Raw genomic sequence first — 27,401 nt, 5'->3', positions numbered from 1 at the left:
AAAAATAAGTTATCTGCTTCGAAAAATATGAATTGTGAAGAATCAGTCATCATTATGACATTTATTTGCTGACAAACACCACACTGTTCACGGCTCCTGAATATAAAACATTAGATTGTCCCGCAAAGCCAAACACACAGCGAGGGAAGAATATGCAGACAGCTTCAATTTTGCCCTTAAGGGGAACCTCTGGTTGTCCATTTGACTTGCCACACCTCCTGCTGTGCACTGCTGAGATCAGGACACTAGTAGCTCCTCTGATCAAACATGACATTACACTAGAGGGAATTACATGCTCAGATTATAACAGAGAAGGTCACACCGAGATGTAAGTCAGTACAGCAGTCTCACACTATTCTGCAGAGAGAGAGGGGTAATATTACTTTAAGAATTAATGCAGCGACAGAGAACAATGCAAGTTGCCGACCCCCATCAGGCAAGCTGGGAATTTAAGGTTAGACAGAATTATCTTTACAATATACAGGAAGTATTTACACATTACAGGTGTTTTTCTTTCGTTCACATGCAGCTGCAAAAGCAGGTGATAAATCCCAAAAAAATCATGGCAGAACAAATACTTTAGAGTACTACAAGCTACATAGGAGCATATTAATGAGAAGCAAACAAACCAAAAAGTACAATGGGTAAACCAAATTACAGAACTGTCACTCAACAGAAACTAACATTGTGTTTTTGGGAAGAAGAAGGAAACTCAGTAATTGATTACACTTATAAATGTTACCTTTGAAAGTGTGCACACTTCAGTGACTCCCAAAATATGCCATTCAAAGTGTGTTTTAGATATGTTAATAATGTTCACTAACTTGCTATTGCTAAAAAATGCTACTGACTTGCTGAGTTGAAGAATAAAACTGATAAAAATGTCTAGTCCTCATTATACCACCATTTTCCTGCATGCTTGTTTCAGTATGGAAACTTAAGTTCAACCTTGTAGCCATACAAGGAAACTCAATAATGTCCACAAGATTTTACTCTTTTTTTATTGTATACAAATATAAAGGATGGATCTTGGATGTTGATCATTTTTGTCTTTGAGTGCTTTTATTCTGTATAACAGCAGTCATTGATTACAAAGACAGTTCAACAACAAGCACAACCACTACCATCCATACTGTAGTGTGTAGTAATTCCCACAAGGCACAGAGAAATAACATTACTTGCTCCAAATAGAAAATCAATTCCTTAGCAGAATATTTTCTGTTTTCAATACCATAAAGAAGCTGCTATCTTCAGATGACCTCAGTATAAATTAATAAATCTTCTTTTATACCATATTTATCCCGCACTGAACTAGGATTCATGGCATAAATACAACTTGCAAACAATTTAGTGCCTCCAAACACACTTTTCTTGTAGTTAAAAACACACAAAAGGCAGAAAGGAATAAGTAGCTAAATCCCAGCAGGTCAAGCAGTATCTTCTACATTAATTCCTTAACTCGTATCTGCAGTATTCAAACAAATAACAGTTTTTCTTTCTTGAGTCATGTGTTATGGGTGGATAGACTGAGCTCCTGTCAGAGCACAAAGCTCCCCTCAGAAGTCCACATTGCCTCGTCTGTTGTTAGGACCTGGTCCACATGGGGCCAGATTTGATTGGAAAGCCCAAAGGGAGGAGTTCCACCAGTCACAGGGGCATTGTTAGTGCCTCAAAAATGGCCAGAGAAGAATGACTGATTATGCAACCACAGCCAGGGTTACTAATAGGAATTCTATTTGAATTTCTAACATAACAGATGTTTGCTGGGCACCTCCTTTGAGTGCACATACACAGTTATGCTAATTCGCCAGTGTTTCCCTTCAAGTTAGCTCTGAGTCATTAGAGCACACAGCTAGCTTGGATCCCTCTGTCAAACTAATAATTGGCCATTATTGATATTAATTAACATTTTTGCTCTCTATGTCCTTTTTGACCCACTATCTGTTAGTAAATCCAGTTACGGAGTCCTATTAGGGCAATAAAATCCACGGGACTCTATAGTAGTTGCGAGCCATTTATCAGAGAGAGAACATAAAGCCAATTAGGAATGGGTGCAGACAGTTGTCTTCATTCTCCACTGACTACTTCTTGATCTCCATTATAAATTGCTAATAGGGCAGATACTGGTTAACAAAAGGAAGAAGGAGTGGGGGGTTACCATTGCTCACTCCCACCAGTGATGACAGGTGAAAAGGACCGGTAGTACTCTTGCTTGATGAGGCTACACCATCATCAGCTGCTGTTTTTTTTTTTTTTCCCCCCCTTTTTTTGTTGAGGGGCGTCATGGTGCACCTTCCTGCTGCTGGTCAATCATGTTAATTGGCCTAAAAGGAGAACAGTACAGAAAGCCATTTAATTGTTTTGACGTTCATCCTCCAAAAGTAATAGCTTTCAGTCTCTCTGCCATTATGATGCGATGAGCATCGGAAACAGTGTACACCGTGGGTTTATGGACTCAGATCAAGAAATCCTAATAGGTGTATATTGACTGGTTTATTTTCCACAAAACTCCAAAGGGAATGGTGGTTTCAAGAAATATATATCAAAAAGGCTATCAACAATGGTTGGGTCTTCTGTGTAAAATCAATAGTGAGCCATAGATGGCTTGAGTTTTCACAGTTCTCTCTCGTCACTTAAAAAGACTGTAGGCTACATGATGCCGGGAAGGACCCATGAGATTTTGTAACATAGCAACCATACTATATGTTTGAAAGGACACAGATTAGTAATAACCTAATCTGTTCTGCCTTTGGTGGGAACACTGTAGCCAGTTGTTTTTGAACATGATAAGAGGTTATTGCTGCTCTAGTCTGACACTTTGGGAATGAATGTTTTAGTTTTCTGGAAAAAAAATCAGTCAGCAGCACAAAGGATCATAAGTTGTTGTTGAAGCAGGTAGTCTAACATAACCTCTGTGAATAACAACTTCTGTTCCTGCTCCCTGAATCCAGATGCTACTGTGGCAGCCCAGGTTTATGACAAGAGGTATAGCAGTCCCTTAAATGAGCAGTATTTAATAGCCTGGATTCAAGTGTAAAGGCTTCCTCCCCTGTGCATTACTCCAAGAACCTAATTACAAGTTTCATCATCAATCATGAGCATTATTTATTCAGTGAAATGAATTTCTAATTAATAACTGATGAGCATTATGGCCTCGAAGACTGTAAAGCAATTAATTATGGCTGGCAACAGGGAATATCCCTGTAAAGGACTATCTGGCGCATAGTCACAGCACAGCGGTGCCAACAGGCTAATGTCCACAAAGAAGAGGCAATGGATTGTTTCTGTACCTAGGCTTTATTGAGTTAATTACTTTCATGGACGTTGTCTGGAGGCTGTCATACTGTTGGTGGTGTAATAAACACTTGAAAACGATTTTCAAATTTTGTTAAAAGTTGTTTTGAACTGCTGCCACCATCCATCTCACCTCTTAAGATTTAGTTTTTTATTTTATTTGTCTCAGACTCCAATAGGACCTAGAGTGTGTTTTTGGGCAATATACTCTCATTTACCCTCTCCATAATATGCAGCACTCCTTTAAAGTCAACATCACATATTAAAACACCAGAAGCACAAACATTATTCTCATTTCTATGGTTTCTGATGAAGTTGCGCCTTGAAGATTAAAAAAGTGCAAAGAGTTGACTGGCTGCGATGACCTGTATATACAACTACAATCTATTTTAATGTCAACAAATTAAACAGATTTGAACTTTTATAATCACATGTTGATAATTAACAAGCACTGCTCACCTGCTTACCTCTGCAGCTATCGTTGTAGATTAAACTGAATCTGAATTTGAACTGTATTTATACAACTTTTTTGCTTCTCGCTAATCTTTAGAGCAACTGTTCAGCAGATCTGAATGTGAATCAATTTATCAGCACTTCCACTGTTAAATTATTTTTGCCATCAAGATGAAGGAAAGGGTACCCTTTATATTTTATGTAAATGCTATACATTCATTACTTTTTACTACTACCACTAACCATGAGAACTGATACAATAGTCTTTATGAGGTAGTAAGTAGTAAGCATGCTAAAAAATAAATATGTTCACAGACTGTGAGCTTTTAAATCCCAGACTGAGGTTCGTGTTTTCTTAATCAAAACTGATTGTGTCATTATCAATGAGAGCCGTTTAATGCTTGCTTAATAATAAAAGTTTGGCTGTTGAATAATTAAAATAACAGAGAATGCATAACAGTTTTGCTTCCTTCATACCCCAATATCAATCACTGTACTTACAAATAATACGTCATTTCTAACTTGTGCTGCAACTAATGATTTTTTTTTAATTATCAATAAATCTGCCAATAATTTTCACAATTAATCCTGTAGTCCATATATTTTGCCTATAGTTTTTGCATATACACAGTATGTAGAGGCACAGTCTTAAATCCGCACATTACTGTAAAATGAGCTGTAATAATTCTTTTACAGGTTCATTTCAGTTCAAGTATCTTTTCAACAATCATGGGTCAAACACAGATGGGTTCAAATGAAGGTAGATTAGTGTACACCTTAATCCAGACATTACAATAAAATAGACACATTACGGAAGAGAGACAGAGAAAGTAAAAATGATGATAAACAACTATGAGAGGCTGTAATTCTTTCATTTAGAAAATGGAAATCAGCGAAGCAGCTCCTTAATTTATCTGTTGTTTCAATTCAGCACAATTTTTTTTTTTTTTTTTTTGCACATTTGTGGCAGTTTTTGTGCATATATTCATCTCCCACACAACTCTATCTAGACAAAACAGAGATGGATTGAGTCATGCATGGCTGTTTAAACTATTCACAGTAAACATAATAAATGTGCATGACTATAACGCTGAATTGCAGCCATGTCTTAATGTATGTGACTGCTTCCTTAAGGGCTGAAAGACAATACAGGATTTTTGCAGATCTTTTAATTAAGTATAAAGTTACTTGTTGTGAGTACATGGCACGTGCCCGTGTGTTATACGACTTGTGTCAGGGTCCCACTGAGACTGAAACATATGCCTGCTTGAACAGCATCTATTCAGACTTAAGACGATTTAGCGTGTGTGCAATTTGGACGCGCCTCAGTGTGCATACCGGTTTATTTAAAATCTATAATTTCTTTTTCTTTCAATTTTATGTAGAACAGCAGCACACAAAAAATGAACAGGCAACATGTCCTTTGGGATTTATTTTCATTGTTTCATTAATTTCCTTTACACATATTTTTTTCAGGGTCACAGGTTGATGGAGTGTATGCCAGAATGCCTTGTTTAGGCCCTCTCCCCAAAAAGTACTAACAAACTATACTAAAAACCACTAAATTACGTGCTATATTATTTTGCACAGACATTAGTAGTGCAAAACTGAAGTAGAAGTCATCACTTGACTTGACTTGAATATTTTTAGTCATGTCACATCCACTGTTTTTGTTTAATTTGCCACATGTGTGGAGCTTCTATCAGTCTATCATTAGCTCATCCTATAGTAATACATCATACAATGAGAGAAAACAAGGATGAGAAGGAGGACTCAGATCAGGATTTCCACCCCACGTTTTCAGTCAGAGCACATTAAGCCCAATGGCTATTAAACAATGGTTTGTCAGAAGGTCTAGCCCACTTGCACAGCATCAACTGTTCAGCTTACACCAGCATGGAATGTGCTTAAGTTGCTAGTCTATTATAAGATGCGATTTGCTTGCCATTCAAAACTCATGTGTGATTTGGTTCAAACACAAGTCAGATTTTACTCCAGATGCCACAAGAGCTGAGAACTGACAAGGTAAAGAGAAGGTAAAAAGGTCAGCTTACTGGCCTTATTTGATTAACTGAGAGGCTGAGGTTTTTTTTCATGCATTGCTAATATCCATGTACTTTATACAGTCTATGACCTGAGCAGTCTTATTAGTCTGGTGCCTCTTCGGTCTCACAAGCTCTGCATGTACATTGTTTACAGGACCATAGGCTATATTTGCCACAAGAAACTTCTGAATGGAAAGCATAGTGATAACACTAGCAATAAACGCACAACTGCTTTGAGAAATATGGCTGACTTACTTCTGCCTGGGCCATCTGAACCAGCATCAGATCTGGAGTTGGTCCCCTGGCATGATACTGTGGCTGTCCGAAGCTCAATGCTCCTGCACACAGGGTCAAATGTAAATGATAAATTTACCCAAAGTTAAGTACAGCTCCACTTAACTTCACTTACATGCACTCAAATTATCATTTAAGCTGTCTGTGAAATACGCTGCAGCACCTCTAACCCACCTGTTGGTTGACTTAGCTTGACAGCGTTAGCCGAATTAGCATTATCTAATTTATAAACACACGTGTTTGCTCACTGAACTCCTAACCCTAAATGAATCTCATTCTCTCGTCGTCCGTACTCCAAACTTAAAATCCTCTGTGTTGAATATTAGCTAACTTCTCAACTGTAACTAAACTAACGATGTGATATTTATGGTTAGCATGATTTGACGTTTGCGACAAAGTCGAGCGCTAATTGGATTGAGAGGTGGAATCCAGCGTTCCTATTGGCCAATCGGAAAATTATACGCCCTTAACCGGATGTCGAAGCTGTTTAATTAGCCTAGTCATATTTTAACCTGCAATATTTGAATTCAGATTTTTAGACTGAAGACCTTTTTTCTTTTGTACGTACGTCTCACGTCTTACAAAACAATATCACGTATAAAACACTTGTAAGCAGTAGTGAAAGTATTCAGTGTATTAAGTACTTAGATCCTCTACTGAAGTGAAAGTATCAATACTACTCTGTGAAAATAAGTATGTTAGTATTTTCAGCAAAAGTATCAAAATAAAAGAATTCATTACTGGGAAAAGGGCTCCCTGTCAGTGTTTTGTTGTTGTATGGAACAGTATTGCAAGTTTTAGTGCTATTCTTCAAGGTTGCAAGGTTCAAAGTTGTTAATAGAACTTAAGAAGTTGGAGAATTTTCTCAACACATGAAAGTACATTTCATCCTTCAGTTTAACATTCAAAATCAGCGCATCTGGAGATACATGGTTTTCATTGGATAGAAGGTGTGAAAAAAATTGTACTTATATAGAATAGTAAAGTAAACATATTTATTGACGTTCCACTACTGCTTACAGTAATTCAACTATGGACACATTGAGTGTTAATACATACACACTACCTAATATCAGAGCAGGTCTTGTTGCCTGACGTGTGATGATTTTTGTATTTCTCTTGATGCTTGACAAATGATTGGTCAAATGAACCAGTTGTTGAAGTAGCCAAAAGTCAGCAGGTCAGTTCATTGTACATTATTCCACTTTTACAGCAGTGCCAGCTCACCACTGAGAGTAGATACTGTGTGTCATCCTTCAAGATGAGTGGGACGCATAGCTGAGACAGGTCTGTGCACAGACTATAACTGTCCTTCTCTGCAGGTCTTCAACACGCACACACACACACACACACACACACACATAGTGAAAGCTCTCGTCTTTCCATCTGGTAAAGTGGGCTGTTGTGATTGATTTGTGGATTTGCTCCCTCTTTTTTTCTCTCCATTTAAGTGAAATAATGTATGGAAGCAATCTGGCGACAGACATTTTGGAAAATCTATTTGAAATCATTTCAGCTGAAGCCATGGCAGTTTGTCTTCTTAGGGGAGAGGAGCAAAGTATAATTGTCTGCAGTCTAGTAAAACACAGTATAACTGCCATCACACTTGACTGAGCTTATAGCCAGCTAGTCCCATGGCCTCTAGAAGATAGAGCAGTTAATGTTCCCTTTTATTTTAGAGGATATGTCACTTGTATCGCAGATTTATACCATGATACAGCAATTTTGTCCAAACAGATGGATAATGGTGTCACCAGCAAAAAGCCCCGTTTTTATTGAGTTTAGAGCATATTGTTTAGATAGGGGACTGTGTTGAACAGCTCTGCCACCACTTTCTCTCTTTATCTCTCTAATCTTGCCAGTATTAGATTTGATCATTTTTGTTTGAAGGAGGAAAATGTGGCTGTAATGGCTTCCTAATAGCAAACACAGGGGATACAAATCCAGAGGCCCTGTTCTGTAGTGCTTCCATAAGCACCACTGATTTATAGAGGTCTTTATGACAGAAAGGAAAATGATCTGCTGCAGGTATAAATCAGGTGAGGAGCAGGAAATTGAACTTAGATATCATCTTGTCAGATGCTTAATGCTCTTCCTCCTGTCACATTCGATAGGACCAATTTGGAGAATCCTGCAGAGGTAAAAAGAAGACAATTAACAATGACAGTGTGGTAATAGATGAAGCTATAAAATGAACCTGCAGCCTGCAGGATGCTTTGTATGATTTCCACATGAGGCAGTGGCAGGGGTGTGTTGTCTCGCACCTCCGTTTCTTCCCTCCTCTGTTTTGGGTGTTTTTATGAACAGTCCCTCCACAGTTAAAAGAAGGAAACAAAGAGAAAGAAGTAATTTTTGTGCGTTGACTTGCCTCTGTAATTGAATTATTATCCTGCCTATGACAAGACTTGTAAATTCAGGTTAACCTTATTTTTTATGTTATTGATTCCAAGGGCACGAAGTCTCCTAACACTAAATAAAAATAATCAATATATCAATTGTTAAGCAGAGAAATTACGCATGTACAGGGACATTAAAAGTATGAACAGCTAAAATAAATTCTGTCTAAGAAGCTAATTCAGTAGCCTATATGCTAGCATCTCAGGTTTAAGTTAACCAGGCTTTTAAAGCTGTGATGGAGCAGGTATTTTCATGCATGTGTTGTCTTTCTAAAAGTGTGTCCTCTTCCAGTTCAGCATTTAATCAAGGCACAACAGTTGATTGTTTGCAGTGATAATTGTCAAACCCTATGAGTGCTCAAACAGATGTCATCGCTCAATGGTGTGATGAGTTCAAGATAGGACACAGAATGACAATGCTCTCTGATCCCTGAATGCCACTCTTGGTATAAACTACAGCACGGTGCTTTATTGCGGGCATCATGTATTCAGCGACACGCATTCGTGATTTGACAGATAGAACGTGTGGAAAAAAAAAAAAAAAAAAAATGGAAAGCCATCCATCTGGGTGTGTGGGATTCAAATGACTTGAATTTTAAAAACTAATTTCTCGGAAGCTGATGACCTTTTGTGAAAAGCTGCTCAGCTTCGTCAAGTGGCAATTCAAGCCCAAGCAGCTAAAGAGCTCCAGTAATAACCAGAGATCCAGAGCTTGGGAAGCATCACCCCTCGCAGCTCATCAAGCCAAGCTCTTGTATAATCTAATTTGATTTTAATGCTCCTCTGAAGGAGATTGTGCTCTTATTACTGTGTAATGATGCTGTTGTCAAGAGCCAACGGTGATGTCTGATATCACAACCATGCTAACTGCTTCTGTGACACTCATCTCAGCATTTTCCACATCGTCTCCAATGCACAATGGCTCGGTCTGTATATTTATGACTTTGTTGTTCTTCCTGTTGCATTCTACTTCATGATCGACAGAAACACAGCAAACCTTTAAAACTCCCTTCTCTATTACCCCCGTCTGATATGGTGCTTTTTTTGTATTCAGTACAGTAGATAGAGCATAACGATGAAGGTCTTCGCCAAGATGAGGAGAATTTTGAAGTGCTCGCACTCAGGGGCAGCAAATGGAAAAGTGACAAGCCTGGTGCACTTGTCTATTTTACTTATTCTGTGCCTCTGTTTCATATTCTGCCTCGCACCGTGGGGTTATTTTCCTCCAGGGTTCAGGAGGGCATGCTCTTTCATTTCTTCAGAAAATTGTTTCGCAGGATTTCAATCTTTGGCTGCTAGATATGACAAAACACAATATCAAGAACACTTATGTTTCTTATCTGCCATTTTTTCTGGGTATAAATAAAAGATCAGTATAAATTTATGTCAAGTGGCCTCGAATGCACATGTGAGAGATGAGTATGAAAAGAACTATGAACCTTGGGACAGCCCCACTGTACATTTTCATCGCTTGTTCAAAATTACCTTGGCACTGGGGCTTTGTATGTCATTTGTCATCCTTGAAAATCAATTAGTGTTTCCATAATAGCAATCCAGACAAATCCTCTGAGTGTTTGGACACTTGCACACAAAAACCTGAGCGCATCTTTTGTTTTCACGTTACGTAAACAGTATTTCTTTGAATTGCTCATGCAGAAGGTTGAGGTCACTGGTCAATTATGATCACTATAGTATAAATATTCTCATTGGAGAGTTTAAGGGCCATCCCAAATATTGATTGTGCCTAAATAGTCCTTCTGTTTTCCACTCAATAGAAATAATCTCACCACACAAATGCAAGTCCCCACGTAACTGTAACACTTTAAAAGACAGATATTTAACTACAGCCGAGATCACGATTCTACTTTTTCCAGCTGTTTCCAGATTCAAGGATTCAAGGAACTTTTACTGTCATACCAGCTCACATTTACATGGTGATCTGTGATTTCTCAGCTCTCTGTGCAGATCTTCATGTATTATGGGGATAAAAAAGCACTTATATTGAGATGAAAATCCTGCACACAAATAACTATTCTACTATGAAGTGTCAAGAAATGATTCAGTGGTGTGGAATCAAAAATATTACTCAAACATACATTTTCCAGACACATTGCACATTGAGATCTTTTGTGATACATTACTTATGATGATGCACATATGTGCAGGCTATGTATACGGGACAACCTCCCCGTGGTGTGAAAACATCCAAACATTGTCCTATTGATGTCCCATTTTTTTTCCCTGTTTGGCTCTTGTCAGAGGTCAACCTCAAGCAGCATGCGGTGGAATCAGGCGTTACTGTCGATGTCACATTGATGCATTACAAGGCCCGGGAGGTCACATCTCTGTAAACATACATTATCAAAACCCATAGAAGATGTGGGGTGTTGACCTCACCAATAGTTTACGGTTTATCTTCAGGGGAAAGGGTCATGTGATGGCAGAGAGCAACTTTGTAGCCGCAATGACTTTCTTGTTGCAAATGAAGAGGGTCAAGCAATCAAGAGTGGTCAGGCTCTGTGTCAGCACCATTATCTTACGCTGTCTGAAATGATCAATGAGCTAAAATAAAATGATCACAAGCTAAAATTGGCCTGCTAATGAAAACGGACTGTTTAAATATGCTCCTTGGTGAGAAGCCAGCCAGAGTAGAAACGGAGCAGCATTTTAAAACACATGACACGGTACAGGTAGCAGGAATAGATGGGTGCTGGTGTTATGGTGGCTATTTTCATGTTAGTTTGACCTTTCCTATTCATGTTATTGCAGAATCACATTTTAAAGCCAGCAGTAATCAGTTGTGTCAATAAGCTACAGTATATAAAAACCACATGTATCTGAACGTGTTGTGATCCTGAGCACACATGTACAACAGATATTCTCAAAAGTTTATTTAGAGCTATTCATACAGAACAGGAATTCAGCAAACACATACTGTCTGTAAACAGTTAAATGACTTTACTATTTGTGTTATCAATAATACTCTGAGGCAGAGACTGAAAATATAAAAAGCACTTATGGGCAGGTGCACAGAACTGACATAAATCTCCTTTCCATCTGTTTTTTAACAATAAATACATACTGTACGTGCTTTCCCATTGTAGAACCATGGTTGTGTAAACAGGTTAGCACCACCGTGCTGCAAAGTACCTTAGTCAACACCGTCATGAAAGGCACGGAATTGTAGAAAAATATTTATAAATAATTTCCCATAAATAAAAATTTATTTTCCCACAAAACAGTTCCTGTTTAGCTTCTGTAGTCTCCAATTTATCCCAGATAGAATATTGTCAGGCAAAAACAAACAAAATAAAGAAAACATGGAAAAAAAGACTCTTCCTATATCACATCAAAAACAGCAAAATTAGCAAATATAGTCCTTATCGCTCTCAGTTCGATGTTAAGAAAATGGGCTGAACATGTTTTCATACTGGGAGAACATTTGTCTGACAGCTGCTACCAAATGCTAGTGTTTGACAATTCAATATTCAATCCATCACTAAAACTAGATCTATAAAAGCAGTTCTCGAAAAGAAAGGACATTCTGCACTGTAAGTCGAAAGAAATATCAGCTGCTGACTTGTTTATTTACCGTGTTATTCCAACTCAAGGCATTTCCTTACAAGTTAACCGTTATCACATTTGATCAAAGGAAAATATAAGCCGGACTTGTGGTGAACTCACTTCTACACTGTTTTATTCCACTTCCATGGCAGACAAATCCTGCTCCCCGTCAGATTTCTCTGAGGGCAGATCCTGTGACTCAGGGGTGGTTTGGCCGTCTGACGCAGAGCTGGGCTCTGTGGTTGTTGGTGTGCCTGGCTCTTGGGTGTCTGCTTCAGCAGACGCATCAGCAAGTTTGCTTTTCCCTGATAATGAGATATCATTGTTCATTTTGCACACTTCAAACAAGTATCAAGTACTAAAAAAGATGGAGGAAAAGAAGAAAATGTAACAAAACTGTGCGTACAATAGAATTTTTAATTTTTATTTCTAAATGTACTAATATTGATAACAACCGCTTGCATGGATAGTCATTACACTTCAGAGATGTATGCCTTGTTTGTGACAAAATCTGCTAGTACGTTATAATCACCTAAAGCAGACTGGCTGTCATCTTCGTCAGCACCAGACGATGGTAAGTATGCGTCGGATGTCGGCTTCAGGTCACCTGTGACCTCGGGAAGCCGGGGTGCCTGCGGCCTGGTCTTTCTTGCAGGGTTCAGGAAATAACAATATGCACATCTGAAGGCTGAAACAACACAAATAAAGCGCCATACACATAGTTTATGTAACCTCGCTAATAGATTCTCAGACAGACACAGATTAATATACATGAATATGAACCAATGACAAAAAATGCCTGAGATGCATAAACACTTCAGATTGATGTGTAGCACTAGTTTGCATATTCCATCTTGCTGCGTTTTTGCTTACAAGGGTCGCTAGTGGCAGAGGCATTTAAGAGCCATATGATATACTGCTCTGCCAAATGCTAGAGGGCAAATGAAGGCACAGTGTTTGATGGAGACTGACAAAGAGTGTTGTGTTTCTCCAAGTCTTACCAACGTATTCAAATTCCTCTTTTAATGCCATGCCGTTATGAGACAGACACTGCTGACATATGAGAGCGTATCTATGAGGAAAGACAGTTAAGACAGCATGCAGTAAATGGACTGGCATCCGTTTACATAGAAGCTAATTATTTTGATACATACAATACAAAATTTTAAGAAATTCACTCTTAATATTGACGGAATATCAGCGTTTTAACATTTTCTCTTTCCATAGCATAGAGGATAATTTAACAAAAATGATTAAATGATATAATTTCAGGTGTTGCATCAGCATTGCATTTTTATAATGTTGATAAGAACATGACTAACACATTAAATGTTATACTTACCCTCCCCTCCCCCAAAGTTTGTATATAAAAATCTGGAAATCTGGGATTGTCTACCTGTTCTGAGGGCCATCTCCAACAAGATACTCAATGACTCTATCCATAGCGCCTCTTTCCCTTGGGAGCACGGGTCTGGCCAGGGGTGGTCCTGGGGGGTGCATCCCTGTCAACATTAATGCTTTTTAAACACATTCTACAGCCTTGAATACAAACTGCTATAAACTTGGGCTGGCTACAGTAAAAACTCTGTGAAATCAGGAGGATGAAATTTACTGTTTACTGCACAAACTATGATGGATTTTACACACACACACACAAAAAAAAGCATGCCCCATTTTCTTAATGGCTTAACATTGGATCTCACTTGCAAAGCACGTCCAGAATCCCTGCTGTTTTGGTGAGTAGTAATTAATATAATCTAACATCAAGAGCAATCATAGGAAGATGACTGGTCATTTCTGTGAGACTTGGCAGAGTCTCGGTATCCTGCTGGTTATTAATTTACCAACATATGGAAACTCTGTGGTGACTCTTTGTATCAAATTGCTTTTCACTTTCAATTTTCCACAGAAGCAGGTGATTACATCAAGTCATGTAAACCATTTGTGAGGTGTTCCCAATGCCAAAGGCAATTTCACCAAGCATTAAAAGACATTTAGTGAGATTCCACCACCATTGCCCAGAGAACAAACGCAGGTCTGGCTAATTAATCATAGTTAATGTAATCCTGATTCCTGCATACCTCACAGTTGGCATTCCACATGGCAATTACAGCATGCAGCTTCCTCTAGGAACACATTTCCTGTACTGTTTGCACTTATTTGCATCTTCAATTGAGTGTTCATAGTCCAGAAATAATTCAAATTTAATATTCAATGCCTCCACACTCCACAGATGTCTCCCATTTACAACAACTGTGCTATGGAAAGTTTTTCATCGTGTTCGCTGGCTGGCTTTTGAAATCTTTGAAAGAAACCAAAGACGTACAAAACAAGCATCATATGCTCACCCCCCAGGTTCTGACTATATGAAAAGTTGTTACCCATTTCTGATCCCAGTTCACAATCGTACCTGTCCAAGTAAGGTTGGACCTTTTAGTAAAATATTTCACATAATTATTCATTACAACTACTGTATAACATACACTAACCTTTCTGACAACACAAACCATAGAGCCTTGAGCAACTGGGGACACAGCGCCAGGGAAGAGTAAATCACACCTTAATCGACCACATTATGATGTGGTCCCCCTGTGTGCAGGTAACTCACCGACTCCTGGAACAGGTGTTCCAGGGGTCACAGGCTTCCTCATCAAGCTCTGCTGAGCAGCTATAGCCGACAGGTTCCTCTCTGGGGGTCCGCCTGGAGCAGAGTGGGAAGATCGTCCAGGATAGGTGGGCCCAGAGGCAAGAGGAGGGCGGGCAGCAGCTCCACTTGCAGGGGTTTTTGGGATGACATTGCGCTGGCGGAGCTCTAATGCAGAAAACATTGCAGGTTTGCTTAAAAATAGGAAGAAAAAAAACAGTGTGGTCGTCTTCAGGACTCACTGCTACCTTGTCCAGCTTTTGGAGTCATCTGAGGTCCAATAGGAGTGGATTCAAGCTCCTTTATACGGATAACAAGAGAGTGCAAAAGCACCATTTAATGTGGAACACAATTATTGCGTGTTTTATGTTTCATAATAAAAACCAAACAACTCACCATTTTTTTCTTGGAATCGGGATCAAATCTCTCCAGAATCAATTTAGCATTTTTATATGTCTCAGTTTCCATAACTTCTTCAAGCTGGGAAAAACAAGGTATTAAAACATATTTTAGGATAAATGCCACCATCATTTTTTCAATACACTGCATAAAGCAATCATTTGTAAAATAATAGCTCTATTCCCCAGTAATTATTTGATGATCATCTGATGTAATTAATAGGTGGTTTATAAACACACATTAATATCTTAGAATCACCTACCATAACGTTACAAGTAAACGTGACTGAGAAATGGCACCAGGAAGTTAGTTCACTAAATTGTACATCTTCATTTAAAATAAGTACCAAACATTTCAAAATGTTTACATATAATATGAAGAATAATTACATTCACTACATCGATAATGGAGAGTGTGAAAATCCATCAGCCCTAATTATTGAAAGTTATTAGACTTGACAGAGGATGACAAGCAATTTCTCAGATTTATTTTGTTCCTGCACTAAATGCTATTAATTAAAGTCACATTAGCAGAGTGGTTTACTGGGTTAAGTCACTGTACCACTCAAATGCTGTCTGTATGAATCCTAGATCAGCAAGTATTGTGCTGCAAAAAGCTGACAGGATCAATCACAGCAATACTGCAAGGCTTCACTTCAGTGGAGACCACCAGACATCAAAATATAATGCATCCCACAGAGATTAGATTTCGTTATGTTTCTCTCACTTATCTGACCATGGTGCAAGCCACAGAGGTATGACAATTTTATTTTGTGTTTATTTATTTTTTTATGTCAATTTGCAGATCTCTCAAGCTCACAGAGGTAATTTCAGAGACATTAGAGAGAAAATCTGCAGGGTGCTTGTGGTGCTGAAAAACTTTTCTGTAATGGCTTTATAACTATGAGAGCTATACTGAGTGACATGGTGAATCGGAATAGCAAAACACATAAAAACAAATTTAACACACTTTCTACTATCTGCCAAGAGCTCACTGTTTTCAGCTGTCTCTCAGTGTTTTGTGATACATCGTCTCTGAAAATATTTCATCTTTCTAAAAATCTCAAGCAGCTACACCTGACCAACATTTTCATCTATGGTATGGAAATATGCCTCATTTAGTCTAAAGAAAAAGGTTATTAAAGAAAATAGATATTTTATTATTCATTAAATGGCTCTTTTGTTTGAAACTATAATTTGTTCCATGAATGGGCTCAGCCTCATTAACTTTTCAAATGGTAGTTTTTGTTGAATGATGTTGGGCACTTTGTCGCTCAGGTGTAATATTAGTTGACCCAAAAATAGGAGAAACTGGTAAATGAGGAACTAAAAGTCATTAAATGTGTTACTGAAATTAAAATGTGTTGTTTCCATCTCTGATGCACCCACTAAAATGTGAAAAGAACCATGTAAACTGATGTGACAAATTCACTCTTTAGGCATTTCAGCTTTGTGGCACGAAAACTATTTTGTATGTGCTTGATCCTCATATTTATGATGGTGCATGAAAATGATTATTATATAACTGGTGAAAAGTGGTGTAGTAATGTTTGAGTCCTTTTCATTTAATGGCAACTCTGTCCATACTTAAATGCCAGACTGTTAACCTTAAGAACCACAGGAAATCTACATATCATAAATGAAAACTCAATCAACAATACAAGAGAACATAACTTACTATTTTCCTTTTCTGAGCTTTCAAATCCTCCAATTTTTCATCTGAAAAAGAGTGAAAATTCAACATCAGTTTGAACACAAAAAATGTAAATTATGTCGCAAGTTGTACTGTCTATAAATAGCAAAATAACATACCATTTTTTTCAGTTCTTCGTGAAAAAATAATTATAAGCATTTTTCGAAGTAACCAAACTCTAAAAGGACAAAAAAAAAGGTTAATTGGTTAAAAAAAAAAAAAAAAAAAAAAAAAAGACATTGGTTGATTGGTTACATTGTAGTTTCAGTTTGGACAACACATGATTGGTCACCTTGTTCACTTACAATAATGGAAATAATAGGAAGGGAAGAGACAATATGAGCCGTCCCATCAACTGTTCCGGCAGGTACCAGAAATACACAACTACACATGTGATCAGGTAGGAAAGGAACGAGTACAGAAGCAGCCGCCCAACCCATATCTTCAACTGCCTTTGATACTTCTCACTGTATTCCTCCAGAGTCTGTATATCCTGTCAAGAAAAATGAGATGAGTGCTAAATTAATTTAATCGTGCATCCTGTAATTGAAAACATGCATTTCTCAACACTGAGTTCACTTTAGAGTCAACACAACAGAAGTCAATGTGGTTTCAACTGTACGTTCTATGACCACATCTTCCAACAGGGCTGCAGTCAAACTCAACCACAACAAAGCATCCTGAACATATTATCTATACACACAGTTGTGAAGTTTACATTCAAAACCTAACTTCACACAAAATTAAAACTATAAACACATGACATCTTAGTAAGTCAAACTAACTCTTTAGGCTGCCATGTTTCTGTTCTGGCTCTCAGGTCTGGATTGTTAATGTTATAGTTATGTTTCACAGCAGGTTTTTCCAGTAGGGCTCGGGCTTCATCTCATATTTTTTTCCCTAAATATTTGAATAAAACTTGCTTGAAATGTAGTACAAGCCTCTGGGAAAACCAAAGTATTTGTCCTGGTTTTATGATACTCTAAATCAGGATATGCCTGAAACTGAACTGATAATGTTTTAACAGTTTTATTTTTCGTCAAACTTGCAGCTCTATATTTCATACTGTAAATCCAGTGTATTCACCACTGCCATCACGCCATGTCTCTCTTTAAATAGACGCAAAAAGAAGCAAATTCTGTTAGGATTAGCTGTTGAACTTTGTACAATGTATGCCACTGTGTTTAGCAGGATTGAAAATCAAAAAAGGTGAACATGCAGCATATTAGAGAAGTATAATTCAAATATGGCATTAACTCACAGGAGTATACAAAGCAAATGTTTTGATTGGATCATGATCAAATTTCTCATCTGTCAGAAATTACGCACTTCATTATCATTTCGCAAATAACAAAAGGCTCATTCATTATTTTTTTTATATGGAAAGGTTAAGTTCAAGTACTCATTACCACATCTAAGAATAGCACAGCACAGGACCCACTGTGGTAACTGTGGTCCTGCAGTAACATGTGTGTCTGTCACTCTTAGCATTGCTTGGACTAATCTCACATTCAGCACTACAGTATGTGTTTGTGCACGTATGGTGCAATCATACACATGAAAAATCTTTAAAAAAATATATATAAATAAAATAAATTAAATATTCTTTCACAGTAGATGACAGGATTTTTCCAGAAGAAACTAACAGGTCCAACACTCATCTCTTGGCAACTTCAGTGACAGATGACCACTTCAGTCTATGTGTAGGGTCTTTTGCTCTAAGGACAGACGCTGAAAATAGCCTAACACTAGCTTAGCAGTAGAAGAGCACTAAAGCCCACTCATTCAGCCAACGAAGAGCTGATTTGACATTCATTGACATGCTCACGGTCAAAAAAATACATACTTAGGTGTCTTCTACAGCATTTTCTTTGTCAAAAACAGTTAAGTAAAGGAAAAATTGACTAGAGTTTTAATTTCATGGTTCCATTAGTTCTGTTGGTTATGATAATACCGTACTCACTAAAATAACTGATAAGAACATGGCGATGGTGATTAAATGAGGTAAAACATAGAGGGCCGGTTGAATGATCAGAAATGTTGTAAACAAACCCACATGTGGGCTAAACTCTGCAAACTAAGGTAAGATGAATGGTAAAATTATTACCCAATTTGTCCTTTTTGTGACATCCAAGTTCACAGACCAACCCATTAGCTGCAGTGGCACTCGTTAAGGTTTTCAAGTGCACTGAGGGATTATTACACAGTGCCCTAACTGCATGCAGTGCAGACTGCTGGAGTGTCTGGATAAATAGTCAAACCACAGTTGTACAGAACATGTGGGTGTTTCGGGATTATGTGGGTATTATAAACATCACTGGCCATAATTAAAATTCCTCTTTTTTATTTCCAATAAAAGATGACAATAAAAAGTCATACTGTGTTATCTCCATGGTAATTCAAAATGCATGTAAAGATTATCTTCTGTATAAATTATTATATTTATGTTAAAAAGAGTCTAGTGCCAGTCTACATACATTTTGTATGAGTAATGTTTGTAAAATTGTTTGTGGGGTTTTATCCCTACCCACAGCAAAGGTTGGGTTGTAAATATTATAACATTTTTCAAGCACGGATTTGTCATGCTTAAGTACAGCATGTTTTCTCACACCTCATGCAAATGGAAGACATTAAACACCTTTCAAAAGTAATTTGTTTCAGATAAAATTTGTTTTAAAGAATTCAAAGCAGCACTTCTGGCAACCTATCTGACAAGTCTTTTAGATTAAACGCATACCTTATCGATTCCTTCCAAAATCTCCACAGTGGATTGTTTAGCCTGTAAAGCAAACATTTTGAAATCCCTGTCAGAGCGAAGAAATGACAACATCTGCCATAACAGTGTTGAAATGGTCTGATTCACTTCCCGTTTCATTTTTCCGCTTCTGCACATGTTGAGTCTGTATCATATGCTTTTCTCCATTGTTTTTATCATTAGTGAGCCTGTGCTTGCAAAATTATATACCCGATAAGCCAAGAAATGGTGATGTGAGAGGGAATATTAGCAAAAACATCTGAATTCTGAGTATATGGAGATCTATCTAAACATGTGACCACTGTGCTTAAAACATGGTGTGGTAAAAGTATCTATGAAAGTCCTACATGAGCTTACAAACTAAAAGATCATTAACACAGAAGGTAGAAAATATTGCCATCTAAGGTGTAATAACATGATTTCTATCACGACAGCATGAGGTAGAAAGACATTATCAGCAAAAGTTTCAAAACAAACCTTCCACCGTGAGATGACAGCTCCCATGTTGTTAACGAGAGAGTCAAGGATATCCTGTTTCTGGGAGCCTCCTCTGGTTTTCTCTGACAGATAATCTCTCCACCTGTTGACAACAGTGACTGGCTTGAATATACACTGCATTATCATTATCATATTATTTATAAGGAACATGGCGGTGATTTGAATAAAAATTACAGTGGTGTTGATTCAACCTTCAACTTTGGAGAATGTTGGTTGGATTACAATACTATACTTGGGTTAAGATCCTTAGAATATATACTAACATTTCTACAATGTCGTCTCCCATTACTGAAAGCGCTAAATACGGTTGACAAAGTAGCTTAAACATGCTTCAGTAACACGATGCAACGGAACAGGACCACAAATAACTGCCTCCAAATACGGATATGAACGTAATCCTCTCAAAAACTGTTAAAACAAATCTGAAGCGAATTAAGATTTATCCCAGTGCTGCTGTATTACGATAAAGTATTTTTAAACACGTATACCTGCTCCACTACAACAAACAATAACATACGTTAGGTAAGACTGCCACATACTACCTTTCACAACTTCAACTGAACCCATTGCCGCGCTAAACACGGTATTTTTGATTAACTGAAACTTTCCTAACGTCGCCTGTGAAGTTCAAATACCACTGTTAAAACTTTAACAGCCAACTACGTTGTCCATGCTAACTTATATTGGCAAACTTAACAACTTAACTTTGTTTTCGGAGGCAACTATCGTTTCACGCCAACAGTAACTGTAATAAGCGTTAACCCAACAACACCGGTTACCCCACAGACAAAGTTTGTGATGTTGCTATTTGCAGCTAACGTATTCTAAATAACTTCTTAATCCACTTAATGCATCAGTGCACTAAACCGTTAGCGCTAGCATTGCCGTAAAGCTAGCTTACCATGGTCAGCTAACCCCGTTAGCTGGTAATGCTAAGAAGCCCGAAGTTCATCATGATAACTTAAAATAAGTCACGGCTAACTTAGCTAGTTAACCTTCATCCCGGCTTTGCATGCAGCAAAGTATTATTATATTGGCTGGAGAGCGAATAACAGCCAAGTGTTTTGAAATACAGCAGTGTACTTACCTTGGCAGTGGAGTTGTCCGATTTTAACAGCCTGTGGCAGTCAAGACTGCAGTGCTCCAGTCTGTAAACGGAGGGTGTGTGAACCAAGATGGGGGAGTGTCCACTAAAGGAGAAGCATGGCACATAAGCGCTGCTGGGCCCTCACAAGTATGAGTACGTGTCTGATGGGACCCACTACATGTTAAAGTTATGTTTTGTGATTCACTTGTTCTGAGTGTGATGTATGTCACATAGTCTAGTCAGTCACTTCTTGTTTATGCTGGTGATAATCGTGGCAGCAGTAGTTGTTGCTGTAGTTGTATTTGTAGCAGTGTATACACCAGCATGTCTGTATCAATAAACCAAAATACACAAATTATTGCATGTCATTTAAATCTTAATGTCGAATTAAATAAGTCAGATTTATCCTTCAGTGGTTTGTTACTGACTGCTAAAAGGTCTAGTTGGACTTGACTGACATCATGCAGTCCAATAAGATGAGCTATCTGACATGTGAAAAGAGATATTGTTATATATTCTAATTATTGGATGGAGGTCTTCTGTATTGTGATAATATATATTTTTTTCATATCAGCCAGGCCTACTAAGAGTGTTAGGGTGGTACTGGTGGTTGTCCCTTGTTGGACCTTTATTTGGGTCATTCTGTGATCCACTGACCCCCAGATTTTTCTCATAGCATATGGAGACTGTACCAAAAATATCACTTTGTCACTTTGAACAAACTAATCTGCCAAATTAATGTAATGTAGTGGTTGCCAAACTTTGTAGATTTTAAATTAAATTTAAATGGTGTTGACATTGTTACTATAAATGGACAATACTGTCTTTGATCTTTTTAAAATTTAAAGCAAGCAATATATTTATTAATTTTGCACATAAAATGCAAAAGTCCAACTGCAGTGGACTGATAGCTCCCCAGCAAATTTAACAGAGCAACATTTCAATCTAACAGATGTTGCCGAACGCGTGACAGATGTCTTTGTTGGATTAAAACTTTGTTCTATTAAATTTCAATTTGCTGGGAGTTCTCAGCCTAATGCGATGATCTTTTGCCTGACTTTTGACTCTTGAAGTTTTTTTGTTTTTGGATAGGTGTACCCTAAACAAAATGCATTCACTTATTAATTTAAATCCCACATCTAATCCAAAATCCTGTGTAACATTGTAAAATGCCACTAGGCATAATTTCCCAAGCTGATTTGCAGATTTAACACATAAAATTACAAATATAACCTAAACAGTGGGATTCATTAGTGAGTATGTGAGCACAGTACCAGGCCGGAGGGTGCTCATAAAAGCTGAAGCAGATCACAAAAAGGCCATTATTTGGTGAAAACAGGAATAAAAAATGGACAAAACAATGGAAACATAAAAAGAATGAGTTCCAACAACTTAAATGAGAACAAAAATATTTGCTTTAATGACAGTTAAACACCATATTTGTGCTATTTAAAAGGAAAAAATGGCTCGGACATCATTTGTAATTCATTTACTGCATATTTGAAAGACAACACTACATCGTCCACAGGCAAGAGTTTGAACATGAGGGTGAAAAATCTCTCTTCAAAAGACACCTGATGTGGTTGCTCGATTCCTCTTGCCAACCTCAGCTGAGTCTAGCTAGTGTGCTCTGGTTTTCATTACAACAGTTCAAATAATCCATGTGCCAACGGTAGGTTAAAAGATACATTCACATTTTCTTTCAAAGTGGCACTCAACGGCTGACTGTTCATGCTGCTCTGCTGAAGCCTCTTTGGTTGGCAGGGCTGTGGTGACGACTTAAGCAATCCTTTTCACAATTTAAGAATAACATACCGTTTGTGCTTTGATTAACCTCATGGGATAGCTGATAACTTTACAGCTGATTTTTAAACCACCTATTAAAACTGAACTGCTAATCAGCACACATACAGAAAAACAACATACAGACATGTAAGATTTTAATGAAAACCCCATTGATGCTATAGGTTCATAGTATGTCCATGCTGACCAAGACATTTTTTTGAAAGGTTCATGTTAATTTGACAGTTCTTCCATCATGAAAACAACATCTACATTTTGTTGCCACTTCCTGTTACACAATTCACTCCCTCCAGAGCTCCATAAAAAAAAAAATTAATGGTGAATGCCACGTTGTCAGGTGAATTCTGAACAAGGACATAAATTACCCTGTGCCTTGGCTGAGCTACAGTTTATACCTTGTCTAGTCTCTCTATAACACTGACATGAAAGTGCAAATTAATTAAATTAATGTAACTTGATGACCTAAAAAAATAGGTTAGTAAAATTGCATTGGCTAGGTAAGACACAGTGAAACATTGTAGGCATCCGACTTAGTCAGATGACACACAAGTAGTAATAAAAGTAATAAAACTTGGCCATCAACAGGCAGGAGAGCATCTTGGTTTGGGTTTGGTTTCATGTAGAACAATTGCTTCTGGTTGCAGCTCTTGGCAACAATGGAAGTCAGACCTACACAAAGTATGAAACAACAGTTAACATCCACTGACCATAAGTAGAGTGTCTAATTTGATGGTAAGTTAAGCACCACAAACATTGTTGGATCATTAAAGTATTACCTTACCTTGTTACTAATTTTCTTTGTGGTCATCATGCAAAAGGGGTCTGCAAAGGAGCTGATATCATTTTATACTTCCTGGGTCTACCATGTTTGAAAAGCAGGGAGAACATAAATCTGTTTCTGACACAAGGGTTTTATTTGAAGCTGGTGATTACATAGTTGTTTGTCTTTGTAATTACTCACCCACATTTGAACATAATTGTATAAATTGTAAATCTGTTTGACTGTATTTTCTTTTTATGTGTATGCATGTAGTGAACTCCCCCACTGTTGGTTTGTTCCAGGCCTAGTCCTGTGCTGGGAGGGTATATAAGGGGTGGCTGCCCAGTCATTTGGTTTTGCTGTTCTTTGTCTGTGCTGTCCTCATGTACATGCTAATATAATAAATTTCTACCTAACAAATGAGCTAAGGCTCGGCTGTGCTTCGCACTTATCCTCATGTACAAGCCAACATGTCATCACTGTGTTGTGATGTTGCACTGGTCCAATTCAGGTGAGCAATGACTAGGAACCTTGGCTACACATGTGTGCTTAAACTTCAGATGATATATTAACATTTTGAATGCTGCATTATAGATGGCAAATATTCTAAATAAACTCATTTAACATCTTCTTTCTAATATCCAACAGTTGCCACAGCCACTTGCTGTGACCACAGCATGGGTATGCACACACTTTGTTGTGGCTGGCTGCCTGGCTGTGGCCTGGCTCTGATAAACTAAGTTCATAATAGTTTCTACATGTCAGTAAAGAGTTTTGTTGACCTAAATGTATTTAATGTTTATTCTGGAAAAAGGTGAAGCAGCTAGCTTGATAATAATGTATACATATTAGCATTCGTTTGATTAGCTAACAGTTAGCATGTGTCACTGAAAATGTTTGTAAAATTTCAGCAGCTATGCCAACCAAAATGTAATGAATGTTTGTTCTGTTTGAAGTTAAAGTAATTAGCTTGACAGGGATTTGGAAGGGTTTACATTAATTTAATTAGCTAACAGTTAACATGTATCAGGGGAAATTTTAGTAACATTTCAGCAGCTATGCCAACCAAAATATAATAAATATTAGTTCTGTTTGAAGATAATGCAGTTATCTTGACAGTGATATAGAAATGTTAGCATTAGTTTGATTACCTAACAGTTAGCACAAATTAGTGAAGAGTTTTTTAACCGTTCAGTTGTTAACCCAAATGTATTTATTGCACTGTGTGAAGATAAAGCAGTTAGCTTGACAACAATGTAGAAATATTGGCATCAGTTTGATTGCTGATTCTCATTTGCTTTTTCATGGTTTAGATTCTGTGGCTGAAAAAAATAATACAGTAGATAACACTTATCATTGCAACTAATGTAGGCTAGTTAATTCCTGAGCATCAGTATGGAAGAGTGACCATGACATGACTATTATCAATCAATATAAGGTACCTAATTTCCTTGTACAACCCTATACAATACACTGCATTATATGTTACATTATACAGTATCTAATATATACAGAGCTTGTGCAGGTCTACTTAATTGGATTGATTGTGTTGGCTTATTTTTTCTGATGGGTGTTAGTATCTTAGCCTATTTAAAGTGACTCTTAGCCTATTGTATAGAGTAGCCAGTCAGTCATACTTTATAGCTGTCAAATGAAGCCATAGCAACAAGTGGTGTTTCTGTGCCAGTCAAGCAGCCACAATGAGGGATGCACCTACTCCCACTGTTGTCATAGCAAGTGGCTGTAGCTAGATACTGTTAGCTTGTTGGTCCTCCATTACTAACTATGCTGCCAGTCCTTTTAAAACAGACTTTTGTGTGTTCATGTTCAGGAATTCATGCTTTCATCTGCACGTACTGAAAGATTCTTCTTTTTCTTGGCTGTGCAGGCTGGTTGATTTCATCGTGAGCTGATCCCGTCTCCCAATTTCCTCGCTGAGGACAAGAAAGGGTTCACTACTTCCTCTACATCAAGTCCATCACTAGGGGACTCAATAAAGAATGGATATAAAGGAAGGATGTGTTGATGTGGAAACACTTGTGCCCATGTCTGAGATGGTAACACAAGGTGAGTAAAAAGGAAAAGGAAACAGCAGCATCTTAGTTTAGGTGCTTTGTCCTTTAAACTCTGAGTTTCAAGATTGGTCACAGCCCGTCAACAAAGGTACCTCCTTCTCAATTCTCTGAGTAAACTTAAGAAATGCAGCCTTTTGCCCAAATTTGGAGGGCACATCTGATCTAGATGTAGATATGCAAAACATATATTAGCAAAAAGTGTGTCCCTGTAATGAGTGTGATATTGTCTTTAAAGTTGCTAGAAGATTGTCAGTCTTAATCATACTTTTTCATGGGAGTAACATAAAAACTGGGTTGAATATTGTAGGTTTTGAGTGCTATGCTTAAACAGTGCATAATGCAGTCTGTGAGCCTGGAGGTGACAAAGCCAATGGCTGTTAGGAAATATGGAACCATTTTTTATTTGGTGAAAATGGACAACATATAAAGGATTGGGGAAACGGAAGAGTAATAACGACTGGCTAACAGTGTGTCAAGCAGCAATAGAAGTTGGGGAGCAATGCTGTTTTTGGAATTTGTATATGAGTGATGTGTTGGCTAAAACTGAGTAGACATTCCTGCTTTGCCATAAAGTGTCAAGTTCATAAATATAACCCAAAATGACACTACTTGTGCTTGTATTAGGCTACTGTGAGCAATGTTGCAAGCAAGCAAAACTTCCTCAGGGCAATTTTGGATTTTTGTGTGATCGCTTAACAGATTTTTTTTTAGTTAATTGTTTCGGGGATGACTGTGTACCAGCATCAGTCAAATATTTTTTTTTTACTTTGTATTTTCATCTTTCAGGACAGATTATTTTTTAAATGGAGTATATATAATGCAATTAAACACCCGAAACATTGACTGTGTGCGGTAAAGGTGATATGAAGTTATTTAACTCATTTCATATTCATTTTAATTATTTAGCAAATAAACTGAAGGTCAAACCTAATAACTCTTTTATAACATTTTATTATAGTTATTTTATTCTTATCTGCAAAAGTGAAACTATTCAGGGGCATATCAGGTACATTTGAAAAGATGTGATTTGATTTCACTTCAACATCTTCAAATGGCAGGAAAATCCCAACATTGAAGAGGTCATCGGGGAAAAGTTGTCTCATAGCATCCTGTGGGCAAAATTAAAAAGTATCTGCACGTTTGTTTGAGTCCATCAACCACTATAAATGTACTCAGTGTTGAGAACATTGATTTAAACATACTTGTAGCAACAGGCTTCAGGCAGGTCAGCATCTTTTCCTCATCTTTGGTCTCATTGCTCGCAAAATAATCTGACTTGTCTTTTATGCAAGCCTTAGCCTAAATAATTCAAGGCTTCACTGCACCACATTTTGTCAAGCTAAAATCTGAACTAAGAAACCTCTTGGGGCCTCGACTCAATGAAATACACCAGAGGCAGTTCTACAACATAATGACTGCAGTGAAAAGAACCATGGAAGAAAAAGTTTTGATCATTATAATCAAATTATGATTAATTAAAAACCAACCTCAAATCACTCTTTAGGGGATTTTGATTCTTGCGGAGTCAACCAATAAAATAGTATGCTGTACTTGAATCCTGTCAGAAGTTCCCATAGAGCACCATGTCATTAGAATTCCAGTGTGAGAGGGGCAAAGTGAATGTCAGTAAGGCTAAGAATGA

General features: G+C 37.6%; 2 protein-coding genes and 3 long non-coding RNA genes across 7 annotated transcripts in view; 1 reads left to right on the top strand and 4 right to left on the bottom strand.

Annotated features, from left to right (window-relative positions):
• The window catches only part of LOC124067367, a 60,343-nt gene extending 53,793 nt beyond the window's left edge, over positions 1-6,550 (bottom strand). The window contains exon 1 of one of the 2 annotated variants that reach the window (XR_006844744.1): positions 6,048-6,550. This is a non-coding gene — a long non-coding RNA (uncharacterized LOC124067367). The remainder of the gene's footprint in view (positions 1-6,047) is intronic. The other variant, XR_006844743.1, reaches the window with a different exon arrangement.
• Positions 1,044-3,148, bottom strand: LOC124067368. Its single transcript, XR_006844745.1, has 2 exons — positions 2,159-3,148; positions 1,044-1,668 (listed from the first exon to the last, which is right to left on the bottom strand). It is a non-coding gene; the product is annotated as an uncharacterized LOC124067368 (long non-coding RNA).
• Positions 6,551-11,358: 4,808 nt separating the features above from the next.
• On the bottom strand, positions 11,359-21,297 carry lnpa (limb and neural patterns a). 2 transcript variants are annotated; one of them, XM_046404599.1, is made up of 13 exons: positions 21,122-21,297; positions 20,014-20,116; positions 19,519-19,560; positions 17,087-17,274; positions 16,901-16,959; positions 16,767-16,807; positions 15,087-15,170; positions 14,939-14,990; positions 14,655-14,858; positions 13,443-13,533; positions 13,048-13,118; positions 12,579-12,734; positions 11,359-12,351 (listed from the first exon to the last, which is right to left on the bottom strand). In XM_046404599.1, the coding sequence occupies exons 2-13, from the start codon at positions 20,038-20,040 to the stop codon at positions 12,179-12,181; spliced, it is 1,188 nt and encodes a 395-aa protein (XP_046260555.1). In that variant the 5' UTR covers positions 20,041-20,116; positions 21,122-21,297; the 3' UTR covers positions 11,359-12,178. The 2 variants fall into 2 exon arrangements, with proteins under 2 accessions (XP_046260555.1, XP_046260554.1); XM_046404598.1 differs by having other exon boundaries at positions 13,443-13,548; positions 21,122-21,279.
• A 1,221-nt stretch (positions 21,298-22,518) lies between these two features.
• Positions 22,519-23,938, bottom strand: LOC124067433. Its single transcript, XR_006844757.1, has 2 exons — positions 23,706-23,938; positions 22,519-23,593 (listed from the first exon to the last, which is right to left on the bottom strand). It is a non-coding gene; the product is annotated as an uncharacterized LOC124067433 (long non-coding RNA).
• Positions 23,939-25,574: 1,636 nt separating this feature from the next.
• Positions 25,575-27,401, top strand: part of hoxd12a (homeobox D12a) — a 21,283-nt gene continuing 19,456 nt past the window's right edge. Inside the window, exon 1 of the mRNA XM_046404760.1 lies at positions 25,575-25,751. The gene's annotated coding sequence lies outside the window, so the exon portion shown is untranslated. The remainder of the gene's footprint in view (positions 25,752-27,401) is intronic.

This window comes from Scatophagus argus, chromosome 11, assembly GCF_020382885.2.
Source record: "Scatophagus argus isolate fScaArg1 chromosome 11, fScaArg1.pri, whole genome shotgun sequence".
In the NCBI taxonomy this organism is placed as follows: Eukaryota; Metazoa; Chordata; class Actinopteri; family Scatophagidae; genus Scatophagus; species Scatophagus argus.
This window is presented reverse-complemented; position numbering and strand designations above follow the sequence as displayed.

What these genes read in the sequence shown, in the direction of transcription:
- lnpa (XM_046404598.1), bottom strand. Translation starts at nt 20,040, where the DNA reads ATGGGAGCTGTCATCTCACGGTGGAAG. An exon ending in TTTTGGAAGGAATCGATAAG is followed by an intron (nt 17,275 to 19,518) that starts GTATGCGTTTAA and finishes TTTTCTTGACAG; the next exon opens with GATATACAGACTCTGGAGGA. An exon ending in TTCCTATTATTTCCATTATT is followed by an intron (nt 16,960 to 17,086) that starts GTAAGTGAACAA and finishes TTGTCCTTTTAG; the next exon opens with AGTTTGGTTACTTCGAAAAA.